The sequence below is a fragment of the Falco biarmicus genome, chromosome 6, assembly GCF_023638135.1.
Source record: "Falco biarmicus isolate bFalBia1 chromosome 6, bFalBia1.pri, whole genome shotgun sequence".
NCBI classification, from domain to species: Eukaryota; Metazoa; Chordata; class Aves; order Falconiformes; family Falconidae; genus Falco; species Falco biarmicus.
Genome location: NC_079293.1, coordinates 65,682,406 through 65,695,739, shown reverse-complemented (window position 1 = coordinate 65,695,739; position 13,334 = coordinate 65,682,406). Strand labels below are relative to the sequence as shown.

General features: G+C 43.4%; 1 protein-coding gene across 1 annotated transcript; it reads right to left on the bottom strand.

Moving 5' to 3' along the window:
* Nucleotides 1-890: 890 nt before the first annotated feature.
* Nucleotides 891-12,517, bottom strand: CD164 (CD164 molecule). Its single transcript, XM_056342629.1, has 6 exons — nt 12,308-12,517; nt 9,709-9,792; nt 8,200-8,274; nt 6,032-6,163; nt 4,912-4,977; nt 891-3,964 (listed from the first exon to the last, which is right to left on the bottom strand). Exons 1-6 carry the CDS (start codon nt 12,411-12,413, stop codon nt 3,804-3,806), a joined length of 624 nt encoding a protein of 207 aa, XP_056198604.1. The 5' UTR covers nt 12,414-12,517; the 3' UTR covers nt 891-3,803.
* Between the last annotated feature and the right edge of the window lie 817 nt (nt 12,518-13,334).

The following is a 13,334-nucleotide window of genomic DNA, read 5'->3' as shown; positions in this document are numbered from 1 at the left end:
ACTATGCTTCAGCTTTCAGTGTTGCACTGTAACAAAAACTTAATGAAGTCTGACTGCATGCAGCAAAGGGATGATTTCCTGGAAGGCATAGCAATTTTAAGCACATCAGGAAGCTCTAAGATTCCTCCATTTCTATACAGCCTTTCCAGAAAGGCTACTAAAGTTTTTGCAGTTTCCCCATATGAGACTGAGTTATAGTCAATACAACCTGTGACACATTCGCACATCACTCACGACCCACAAAAGCATCGAGGTCATGACATGCAACTGAGGTTACTTCACTCAGAGCTGGTTATCATTTTTAATCAGTCTGCAACTACAGCGTTGCACCCCCTCTGTTCTCTTATTTCCTAGCAAATATCCTCCTCCTACTCAAGGAATGAAGAAAGAAGGCTCAGAGCAATACTTTTTTCATACAGGTCAAAGATTGTAACACAAGAAGATGCTACAATGCAGGGGTTATTAACAGCCTCCCTGGAACCACAGACTGCAGTCCCTCTGCCACCTCACAGGTGACATCCAGCATTACGAGCTTTGCTATTGGGAAGAGGAGCATTAAGCCTTACAGGTTGTTGCAACCGGAACACCTAGTAAATGCCTTGCCGTTCTTTGGCTTTAAAGGGGAGAACAGGATTAAACGAACATGGAAAACACTACCTAAATAAGAATTCTTTTGGAGACAATTCTAAATCTGTATCAGTATTGCTGCACATACCAAATGCAAAGTCAATGCTGTATTTAGGAGAGCTAACTTACCTCTTAAAAACTTTCATTCTCCTTCTTTCCCCACCATGTTTTTCAATCGCTATGGAAAACAGCTCTTATCTCCAGCAAGTCAGTAGACAATCCGCCCCAGGATTGCTCACATTAAAAAAAGTTTACAAGTAAAATTCCATTCAACCGATTTTTATTTATCAATTTGGTTTTGTGATTACAACCATTTCAGTTTTCTTCCGCTGAGGACAAAATACAAACTTTTACAGCAACACCTGCAGAGAACATTCATAAGATAACAGCTTTACATTTGCACAATTTGGCTTCAAGAAAAAGCCAGATAACTTGAAGAGTCACTACAGTTCAGTGCCTAAAATTGATTTAGGGGCAAATACAACTACAGATCTATGAGCTACCTTCCACTTCAAAACACAAGGCCAAGAAAAACTGCAAGTTGTTACTCCAGGTTTTTTTGCAAGTACACAGCACAGATCAGCTGATACTGCTGTTTCACAAAGGAGCAATTACTTCCTATAGTGAGGCAGCCAAGCACATGCTGAAGACATATAACCGAGCCTCCCTCCCCGCCCCCCAAACAACTGAAAGGAAAACAATCCTAGCTACAACTCTGTAAACTGTGGATTATACCTTGTTGGCAAGGCTAATGAGCAAGCGGTGCATAATGCAGGCCTTCCAGAACGTCACTAAATTGGTATAGTACAAGCTCGAGTTTTTCAGATTGGCATCAGTACATGTCAGAGATCCTGGGTTTCCTAAAGACTTGGAAAGTAGCAATTGCTGGCACCAAGAAAAATTCAGTAACTAAGGCAAGGTATCCCTTCTACCCTTTTAAACAAAATTTGAGGCAAAAGATTAAGCAACTTTAAGGCACTTTAAAAATTATTTTTAGTTTGCTTTACCAGCATACTTTATCAGCAACCTAAATCATTATCAGCATAACTCAGGACAAGCATTTTAGCAACATTTAACAGAGCAGTAACTTTTTGTGGCAATGCCTTCCATGCTATGAAGTGTTCTGTAGCACTTTCCTGCAAGTTTCCCAAAAGATAGCCCTTTGAGGGCAAAAAAAGTTATATACTAGGCATACAGTTTTCTTTGCCGAGCTGAAGAACTGTCACACTTTAAGTACGTTGCTCACTTCAAAACACAGAATACAAGCTCATGGGTATCTTTTTAAACAAATAAATGTAGTAAAATAGTTCTGAGATAGGGAAAGGACAGATTATGTGATTTCACAATAAGGCCAAGGATATACCATCTAACCCACACACATACTGTTGCTGGAAACTGGCCACTCACTCTGCTGTTTTAATAAACCTGAGCTGATTGTCTTAGTTTTGTTTAGAAAACCCAAAACTAATGAACTCAAAGATACAGTACTGGTGAGTAACTTCTGTATTTTGTAGGAATTAGAGTTTTCTATGCAGCACGATAAAAACAATTCCATCCAAACTAGAAGAACACAAGAAGGCAACACTGTGCACTTTAAAGTTTCCAACTGAAGTGCACTTATTTTTGCTTCATATTTAAGTTCTACTGCTGTGACTATTATCTGCACTAATGCTATCATTTTGTATTGGGTGCCAAATTCCAGCCAAGCCAGGGCCAGTAAGACAGTACTACAGATTATCCTGAAACTCATAATCAGGGATATTATCAAAAGCTATGTATTATGTTCTACATCTGCCACTTTTTTCACAAATTTTATCTTTACCTCCATTTTTCCTGTGGGTTTATTTTCACAGGTGTTCAAGTCAGTCTACATTGGACATGACCTACCTTTGATACTCAGATCACACGGCTGATCCAGCCAAAGAAAAGAAAAATACTATTTGGCTGAATAGATTTCTTTAACCATTTTATTGCAGGGTGACACAAACCTGATGGCAGGAAGCAGGGAGAGAGAAAAAAAAAAAAAAAAAAAAAAGATGTAGCCCTGGCAGTCCCAGGACTACAGCAATCCTGACCAGGATCAAATCAGCAGATCATCTTAACTACCCTTAACTGCTCCTACAGCAAGCAGACATACAGAAGGGTAAAAAAAAAACCCAAAACCAACACACCAACAAAAAGCCAACACAAAACCAAAACCCTGAAATTAATTGCCACAAGTTTAAGAACCATTTGAATAAGAAAAACCCCAGGATTGCCCAAACACCAGTATTTCAAGTATAAATGTAAGTTGTTGCCTTTTTATATAGGGAGTGAACTGAATTTTATCACTAGTTTTATGGTTGGTCTTTGTAGGCCAGAACAAAAGGTAAGCTACTTAGTGTAAAAAGTTTTTAACCTGGAATGCTCAAGTCATTCTCCTATATAAAGCCAGTATTAACAGTTTTATTTATTTTTTAAATAGGTGGGATGCTTTTATAGCCTACTGATTTCTAGTCTTTAAGGCACTAATCTTCATTTCCCCTTTAGAAGGATAATCCCTACATCCCCCTCTCCAGCCTCAACATTACCTGGAAAGGACATAGGATCTCAGTTTGGAATGCAGTATTTAATCAGGCAACCTCTATTCTTTTGTAAAAAAGTTTATGGGTTATGTTATTCTGTTAAGACATTATCTACTTCTACAATTTTGTTCGTCTTTCTAGCAGCATGCTGTAAGAGCCATAACCTAGTATAAATGGCATTTCACTCCCTGAAGTCAATCACCAATAATTCACATCCTGATAAAACCAAAGGGATACTGTATCAAATGTTGATTAAATTAGCTGTCACAACAAGTCATCATGAGATTGTCTACTCAAGACAGTGTCGCCACTGAATAAGAATCTCTGAATGTCTACTTTTGGCATATAAAAAAAAAAAAAAGTCCCACAGCAGCAGCCACTAAAGGAAAGTAAGACAGCCATTAAAACCCATGCAGCATATTGCAAGTAATCCTGTTGAAGAGATTCATATCACCTCTTACCAAGTATAATGTTGCAAAAATATTCTTTTAAAGTCTTCTTTTAAAGATTGAAAGGAAATTATGAACTGCTGTCTTCCATGAGCAACAGAAAATATTTTGGTTCAGTGAACTACAGGTGTTGGGCTACTAGTCCATTATAAAGTGGCAGGTTCTAAAGTGTATGATAGTTTCGGTCTTTCGACTTGCAGAATTTGTACAGAAAGAAAACAACAGCCTGCAGACCCAGAACAAGGACAATTCCACCTATGAAACTCGCAGCATCAAATGTAGATTTGCGTGGAGAAGGTGCAGGAGTCACAGTAGCATTCGTACCTGTTAAACACCACATCAGAGTTTGTGAGTGCACAATACTCACGGAAGTTTTATAGATTTTAGTATTGGCTTCACTGTATTAAGATTACTCAAAACATCCAAGTACCAATAAGAAAACAACAAAAAAATCAAAAGTAAAGACATGTCAGCAGCTGCATTTAGCTTAGTGTTACTGAAATGTGATTAAATTGTACAAGGCTAGAGTTATTTATAGGCAAACTGCACTGGACCTCAACACTGAGCAAGTCCCAGCTGAACTTTATTTGTACAGGAGGAAAGCTTTGGCTTTTTGAAGTACATAGAAGTATATTATTGATGTGCTCACATTCAAAACACATTTTCCCACCTATGCTGCTTGCTCTAGTTTTTAGCTTAAATTCAAATTTAATTATTATCTTCCACCTACTGTACTTTACCCCAAGAGTTACACTTAAATCAGCTGAAGCCACAACACATATGAAGCTGGAAATAATAGCCATCTGCTGACAGCTAGTTTTAAAGAGCTTTTCAGCATCAGTCATGAATATGCTATTTCATGAAGTAATAAAATATTTCAGCTTATTTCCATCACTGTAGCTCAATTTTCTTTTTTTATAGGTATCCCATTATTGTGCTCCAAGTGAAAAAAACTAAATACCACCTCCCGAAGATAAGCAAGTTAACAAGTGACTTCCAGCCACACTATTAAAAGCAGCCAGCTGATTTCATTTGACCAACACACTTCCAACCGTTAATATCTCACCAATTAGCTCTTTCTCAGGGTATTACCTTGCTACATACATATATCCACGACCTTAACAAAATGAGATGCACCATAAAGTTAGAAGTGACAACAGCAGATACACCAATACTCCTTTAATGTTGTCACTTGGTAGGTCTTTCAAGATAATGCTTTTAAAGCAACACAAAGTATTTTATGCTGTAATTATGCTAGTAGTAGCAGTTACCTGGAATACTGGGTGTTGTAGTAGCTGAAGTAATGGCAGCATGTGTAGTTACGTTGGTGATGTTAGCTGTTTGAGAGAAGACAGTATGTACACATACCATAAACTTCAAGGGCAAAGTTTGCAAGCACTGAAGTTCTTATGTAAATCATTTGTCTTGTTTTGCTTAAACAAGGAGAAGCTTTGACCTCAGACTGCACCCCACACAATTCAGATGTTCAGCTGCATGGCATTAAGCCAAGTTTCTGCAATAAGTATTTTTTTCAGACTTGCATACCACCCTTATCCAAATATTTCAAGGTTCTCCACAGATCAGACAACGATTCTTTATTTAGAAAAAAGCACTAATATAAATGCTGGTATTTGAACAACAATCAAGACAGCTGCTTCAGGACACCTGAGAAACTGCATCAAGGAAAAAGGCTTTCATTAAACAGCCTTTAATCAATTAGCATTCATTGTACTAGAAAAATTACTTATTGTAATATCTCTAGATGGGAGAAACACTTGCAGGACAGCAAAGATTCCCCTTTCTCCTCCTGTCCTGGGTCTCTGGCACATCCCACCCCCAGATTAGCATTACTAAAAATTAATCTATATTGCACTATGTGCCTGGGACAAGAAGCCAACATTTGTAGGTTTACTCACACATCACCCTCCTGTACATTAGGCTATTCTGAGCCTAATCAAGCATCAACTCATTACCTTCCACATCCCTTAAACATCAGATGCTTTTAAAGATTAGGTTTTTGGGGTGGGTTTTTTTGTTTGTTGTTAGGGGTTTTTTTTGTAAGAGCTTCACTGTTAAGATGGCAGCACATATAAGAACAGAAAATTTTGAACTGGTCAACAACAATAAGAAAAAAAAATCAAACTCACAGTAGCTCATGGTTAGCAGAAATTACTAATCTAATTCAAACAATTACTACTGAGCCAATTCTTAATTTTGTTGAAAAGGAGCATTTTCTCTGTTAACTTCTTCCAAACTTTGGGACCATTTCTGCATTCCATATGTCAGGCGTTTAGTATCCATGCTACTACAGTGATCTGTGGAAAAAGTCCTTGTCCTTTATTCTCCAGTTCCTAGTTTACTGCCATTCTATGTTCAGTAGTACTATATTACCTATAGTAGTATGAGCTGTGGTAGCAGGACTGGCTGTGGTAGTATTGGAAGATGCTGTGGTACTATTGGCAGGTGGTGTAGTAGTATTGGAAGACAGCGTAGTAGCACTGGAAGGAGGAACATCTGTAGGAGCTATTAAAGAATAAAGAGTTACATTAAAGAGACCAATGACAGTGTTTAACAAAAAAAAAAACCCAACAAAACAAAACACCAAAGCCCAAATTGAACAGCAGCAGGCTGAGTTTTAGGGAATTTGTATAGCACTGAATTCTATTGTAGTTTTGGTTTGAAGTTACAAAGCAGTTGGAAGTTCAATCTACCACACTAACAGCAAAAGTTGCACAATTGAATACATGAACCTTGTCACAGGCAGCCCAATCAAGCCAGTGTCCAACTGGCAACTCAAGATTCCTCAAACCAAACAAGAGGGAGAAGAGTCCTATCGTATAAGCATAAACTGTGCATGCTTTAGACAATAGGAAAGAGATATTCAGTACTGCTTCCCAACCCCACTGCAACTAAAATTCAACCTGAGCTATCAAGTTCAACTAGAAAACAGAACGGTTAGCTGAAGCAGTATGGGGGGAAACTCAAAACATCCTCAAGAATTCAAAAGTTTAAGCTTTCTGTTCTGAGAGCTGTTGCTGGTTATAGGTGCTCTCAGCTTCAGCATGTGCTATAAAAAACCCCAAACCAAACAACTGTGAAGCCTTCTGCAACCTACTGTATTAACTGAATTAATCACACATGGACAGCTTATCCAAACTGTTGCTTAATCATACACTGATAAATCAGCAAGCTTCCTGATGAAATACCATTATGTCCAGAAGCCTTTAATGCTCAGACTAATTTAAATGTGGTTATTTACATCTTGAAACAATTCAGCATGGTAGGCAGCCAGAGCTGACTTTCTAGAGATAAGCTGCATATATCAGAATCTACTGTCTCTCAGGTCCCATTTGCATCTAGTCAGTTTAAGTCCACCTTAACGTTCCTCCATGTCAATCCCAAATATAGTGCTAAGCCATGACTCTGCAAGTAAGAGCTGATAAGGTATACAGGCTCCTTTCACACCAACAAAGATCCTCTAATGAAGGTGACAATGTAAGTTTCCTTGAACATGCAAAGCTAAAATACAATAAACTTGTAGTGATGTTATCAGGTTAACAGGAACAGATTGTAGAAATTCTACTCTTAGATATAGAGTAAGGCATTGTAACAGCATGCTCTCTTTGCAAAGCACTGACAAATGGTACTTTTAACAGTCCTGATTAAGAGATGATTGTTACAATTTTAGAAACGGGGTCATGTGGAATTATTTCTGACTTGCTGCCACCACCACAAGATGCCCATAGCAGTATGGAAGCTTCGTCTCTATTGATGTGAGCCAGCCTCTTTGGCCACACTGTTGAACTCACCTAGACAAGAGTATTAAGAGTTTTCATTTTCTGTTCTAGACCTTAAAATATGAAAATCCTATTTTGAAGTCTATTTCTGGTCAGCTTTCAGAAAAACTAAAACTGGCAGGCTTTCACAAAAGTGAAATTCAAGACTTAATCTAAATTATTCATACCCTGCAAATCTGCTTTGCACAGCAAGCACAAATTAATGAGAAGACTGAAGTAGATATGCAACAGAGCACGTTCCTAGCATGAAGAATTTACCTTACACAGTCCTATAACCCAGACCCTGCACTTCAGAACTGCATGAAGAGCTGTACTAGTTAACAATTAAAATTGGGAGGTTCTTAAGTTTTTCCTTTTTACTGCACCTCAGATGAAACAATGGACTTAACAGGTATGACTTTTTGTTGAATATGAAGCTTGCTGTCTTGAGGATGCTGACAAGTTCCTTAGAACGCACTGTATTTAACAGGAAACGTTATCCATGTTCACCTAAGAAGCCAAGCCAGTAGCCAGAGATGTTTGTCTAGTAAAGTAGATCAGGCTTCTTGAAACAGCAAATGTAAGCTGTTAACTGAATGCACAATGAAACTATGCATTTTAGCATCACATCACAGCTTTAAGCTAGAAGCAATGGGCTTATTTACATACTTGTATGTGCTTACGTAAGTTGTAGAAAGTATTACCAAGGTCTACAGGTGAAGGAGCTGTAAACACAACTGCTTCATATTCAACAATGTGAAAGCTGAGTATCTGAATACTTACAAGAACATTGTTCTACAGCTGTACAGCTCTGATTCTTCAAAACTATTTCTGTTTCATTTACACACATGCTTTCTCCTGTCAGAAAAGTAGAGACAAGAATATTTACAGTGGCAGAACTTTAAAGTGGTTGAGACATTGTTCCTAAATACTAATAAACTGTTCGTAGGACAAACTAAACACCATCTTCAAGCCAGGATAACAATAAAGCCACTTCAATATGTAAGACTTGAGTATTATATTAATAATTGGAATTTAGAAAAGTTTTAGTATTTTCTTTCACTAGTTATTCTACCACTCAAATCAACACTTAGGCAATACTTTTACATGGTTATACAACATTTTGCAGTAACAATACAGCTTGGTATTTTTCCTTCCTAGGCTATAAAATTAGACTGTGTTTCTACTATTTGTAGCATTTTTCAAGTTAAATGTTTTGCATCTCTATGGGTAGCATCATAAAGTCTGTCTTAAAAAAATCCTAAATGCAAGCAATTAGTTCCAGCTTTTCAAACAGATCTTTGACCTTGAAATTGTTGAAGGCACCAGTTTCTTATTCTCTGCCTGCATACCATCCCCTCCCTCAAAGAAGTTACACAGATCTCCTGCATGTTTGCTGTATGTGCCTGCTAGTCAGAGAGCACATGCAGATTCAGAAAAAGAGCTTCTTGAAGGGCACTCTTGTACCAGACAAGTTACATCCAAAATTCTTTTCGTTAGTTCCAAAGCATCTTAGCCTTTTTGCATAGCCTGTCTTGGTTACCTACAATCAAGTGCTACAAAATCACTATTACAGTCAAGCCATTCTCTCATCTTACTCTGTTTCCACCTCACATAGGAAATACAAATAATCCACCTGATGACTACTTATGTAATCTCTGTATGACTTTGTCAGCTGCAACCTCCTCCAGGGCTGTAGGTGCCAGATTTTACCTAAATGTAGTTAAATCCAACTCTCCTACAATGGAAAAAACATGGCTCAGAATTAGACCAGCTAATGCTTCTTTGGCTCTGTCATGTTCCCTTCAGTGGGCTGCAATTTTAGAAACACTACTCTTAACTAATCTTATTTAATGGACTCCTCTCCCTTATTGCACTTCAGTTCAGGAGTAGTGGTTGTGACCACCAGCTCTATGACAAAACCCCAAAAGGGACTGAAACACAGGTATACACGTCTGCATATCAGAATCCACTTGTGACTCCTTAGCAAACACTAGTAACTAGTTTGTTCTAAAACCAGTCTGAACCATCTAGAAAACATTAACTTATCAACAGTACAGATTTATATCAGAAGGCTTAAAAATCTGGGATTATTTTGAACATGTTCAGCTGTCACCACATAAGAACTTGAAATGTTTAACAGATACAACCTATGAATTAATGCTCCATTAGGTTATGAAACAAACCAGCTTATTTATGTAATGAACATTAATATAGATGATGAAGTAGGTCTAGTTGGGTTTAAAGTTCTGTATGGCATAGTAAGAATCTGCACTGTGTTGTCCTCCTTACTTTCACATGTGATCCACTTGCAGACGGCTACATTTGTATCATTGTCAATACATGAACTGCAGTCAGAAATGTTTTCACAAATACCTAAAAAAAGAAAAAAAAAAGCAATGCACAGATTAAGACAAAATTACCACTGTCAAAAGAGCAACTTCACCCACAGAATCAGTTCTTAGATCCATACCCTACCATACGTACATCTCCCAGGTTAAGGTGCAATCCTTCCCACTAACCTAACTACAACTGAAAGCTGCAACTTAGGAATGCATTTGACAAAACAGAAATGCATTTCCCTCCAGACACTACTGACACTCCAAAACCAGACCCCACATGTACACCAAGATTTTGTCTCATACTCAGATAACGTAGAATATACTACTCTAATGAAGTTACCAAATTAATTTTTCAAAGTTAACTGAAACCTCAGATGGTAAGAGCTGTGCTCCTTTCAATTGTATTTTTCCTTTAGGTAATATAGCCAGCTATAAACAACCCTACAGCAGAAAGCAACCCAAGTATGGGAAATAAAGACAAGAACCTAGAGGACTTTGTATACAAACGCATATAAAGCGGAGCAGAAAGTCAACCTATTCACATTTTGATCACAGGAGAAGCCAGCAACCTAACCAGTCCAGCAGCTTTTTAATGTCAGTCAAACATTGTTGCCTTAAAACCACAATGACAACACATCCACCACCTGGATCAAATAAGATTGTCTTCCAATCTACAACTTTACTGCATTAATTTTAATTAAGACTGACTCATACAGCATCGTACTCAGAAAACCCACATACAACCCACAACTCCTTATACCCCATACGCTCCAGCACATTTCACATCATACCCACCTACTCCAGGCACCTTTGGGTGACCTTTCACCTTTCTCCTCTATTCACAGCTCTTCAGCAGTCAGCATGGTAATATACATCTCAAGATAACAACTACAGATACATTAACTTCATTATTTACTAAATCTGAAGTAAGACTGAATCTACCTGGCCTTTCTCTTGGTTACTGCAGGAGCAGGCTAGAAATACTGGTGCTATTTTTTCACTTTCAAGAAATGAAAAAAACATATGAAGAGACCTTCGTCGGTTTGCATGAATGAGGTATGCAACAGACTTGCCCTGTTCCCTTCAGAAGGCACTTTAAACCACTTCAAGAGCTATATGACAATTCCTAGGTAACAGATTTCAGGGAAGAAAAAAGTAGAAGTCATTTATTGTTCTGGGTATACACATGAAGAACGATGACAGCATGCACAACACTCCTGATGAACGAATAATGCTTGCTTTTGTAAATGCCTCACTGGTACATAAAAGATGTAGCACAGTACATCTGCAGAGATAGGCAGACAGTCCGTGCAGCCAGCTAATGCCAGGTGCACTAGGACTTCTAGTTTCAAAACACCTTTCCCAGACTAGCATGGGGGAGGAACAGATTCACAGGAGTGAAAGATCAGGAGACGTTTATATCACAACAAAAGGTTTCAAGAATGCGCTGTTAACTTCAAGAACCAGTGGCAGGGTGTCAGGCGTTTCCCCAATGCTACTCCTGCTGCAAAAGGTTTTCTTGGGGAGCTTGTTATCACGTAGAAAGCCTCTCAACTCTACCCATCAGCAGGTGCCTGCTCTTCACTGGAAAAGTAACTCAGGTACCACGAACTCTGATCTGAAGTGCAGGCAAGCCCACGTTTGCTCCCAGGATAAACCTGCTTGTTGTACCGCCTCTTGCACATTCGGATATTCCCCTTACACTTGAGGGGGAAACCTGAAACACTAACAGAAGCCTGTCCCGCTGAACCGACACTGCCCTCTCCTGCTGCACGCCGAGGCTGCTCACCGCCGACGCGGCGGCCCCCAGCAGCTCACGCTGCCCACAGGGCGCCCGACACCGGCCCGCACCCCGTCGTCGGTGGGGCCGCAGAGGAAACGCAGAGGGGCCGAAGCAGAGGTTACTGGCCAGCTTCACACTTAGCTGCACCCAGCACCACTACACAACGTGGCCAAAGAACATTAAAGTGCTTCCAGAACAACTTACTTCCTTCGCACAGAGCCAGAAAGATCAGGCGAGCCCCGAGGAGCAGCAGGGCGGCCACCACCAGGGTAAGGAACAACCCGCGGCCGTGACAGACGCCCCCTACGTAAGTAACCCCCGGACCCGGCCGGCGCCAGGTTCGCAAGGCACAAACGCGCCGCGTACGTTTCACCGGAGACGAAAGTAGCCGCTGCCCGCTGCCCCGCCCGGGAGGGGCGCCGGGGGCGGCCCGAGCCGCGCTAACGGACCCCGCGCCTCACGGGCCCCCGCGCCCGCAGCGAGCGGGAAACGAAAGCGAGGGGCCAGGAGGCGGAGAGAGGCGGGCGAAAAGCGCGGCGGGCTGCGGCCCAGCCGCCAGGGAGCGGGGGCGGCTCCCCCGCCGGGCGGCCGGCACCGCGGGGCTCCCCCGCCGGCGGCGGGCACGGAGGGTCGGCCCGGCCCGGGCGCGGAGCCGCCTCGCCGCCGGCACCAACGGGCAGCGCGCGAGCGCGGGGGGGGGGGGGAGGGGCTGCCCCGTCAGCAACCGCCGGGAGGGGGGGGGGAGGGGGGATGGCGAGGCACTCACCAACGACCTCGACGCCGTTGGCAGCCCTCTGCGCGGCCCCCGCGGCCAGCCCGCTGAGGCAGGCCAGGCAGAGGGCGGTGAGGGGGAGCGCGAGTACCCGGCCCATGGCGGCGGCGAAGCGAAAGGTGGCGTCTCCCGCTCCTCGGTGCGTCCCTTCGCCAGCTCCGCTCCCGCCGCCTCCGCGCACCCTCTGAGCGCTGCCGCCCCGCCCCCCGGCGTCACGTGAGCGCCACCGCCTCGAGTCGGCCCCGCCCCCTCCCTTGCCGCCCGGCCCCGCCCCCATCCCGCGGGTGGAAGGACAGCCCACCCGTGGCTCCCCCCGTGCCCCCGCCGCCCCGCGGGAGCGTTTCCCGCGAGTCACGTGGTGCCCGACCGCCTGCCCGTCCCCACGGGGCCCCGCCCCCGCTGGGGCCGCAGAGCGGCGGTCGGTCATTGGCTGGGGCCGAAGCGGGAGGCGGGGCAGCGCCGCGGTGGAGCGGAGCGGGGAGCGGGCGGCGGGGCCGCCGGTGCTTCCCGGCCAGGCGGGCCGGGCGCGCCGTGGTGGCGGCGGCGGCGCCGGGCGGCGGCGAACGAGCCCCTCCCGCCCGCGGGCACCAGCCGCTCGGGGAGGGCCGGCCGCGGCGTGTCGCCTCTCCCTGTCCTGCGGGGCGGCTGCCGGCCATGGCTGGGGCCGGGACCGCCGGGGGCAGGGGGTTTGCGGTGGCCCGCGATGCCGGGGCCCAGCTGCTCGGCGCGCCGCACCCGGGCCCTGGCTCGCAGGCGCCGGAAGGTGCCTGGGCAGCGCTGCCTTGTGCCCCACTCCGGCCTGGCCCCGCTGCACTGCCAGCTCCAGGGCAGGGTTTTGCGGGGGATTTCTCTCGCAGAGGTGCGAGGTTCACCTCTTCCCCCCTCTCCCTTTTCTATCCTGAAAAAACTTAGAAATAGTACATCGTAGCAGTGTAAATAAAAGTTGCTGGGCGGTGGTCACACCTGAAGCGCAGCACCAGCATGCAGCGCAGGAAGGTGGATGTCCCCACGCCGGGGGGAG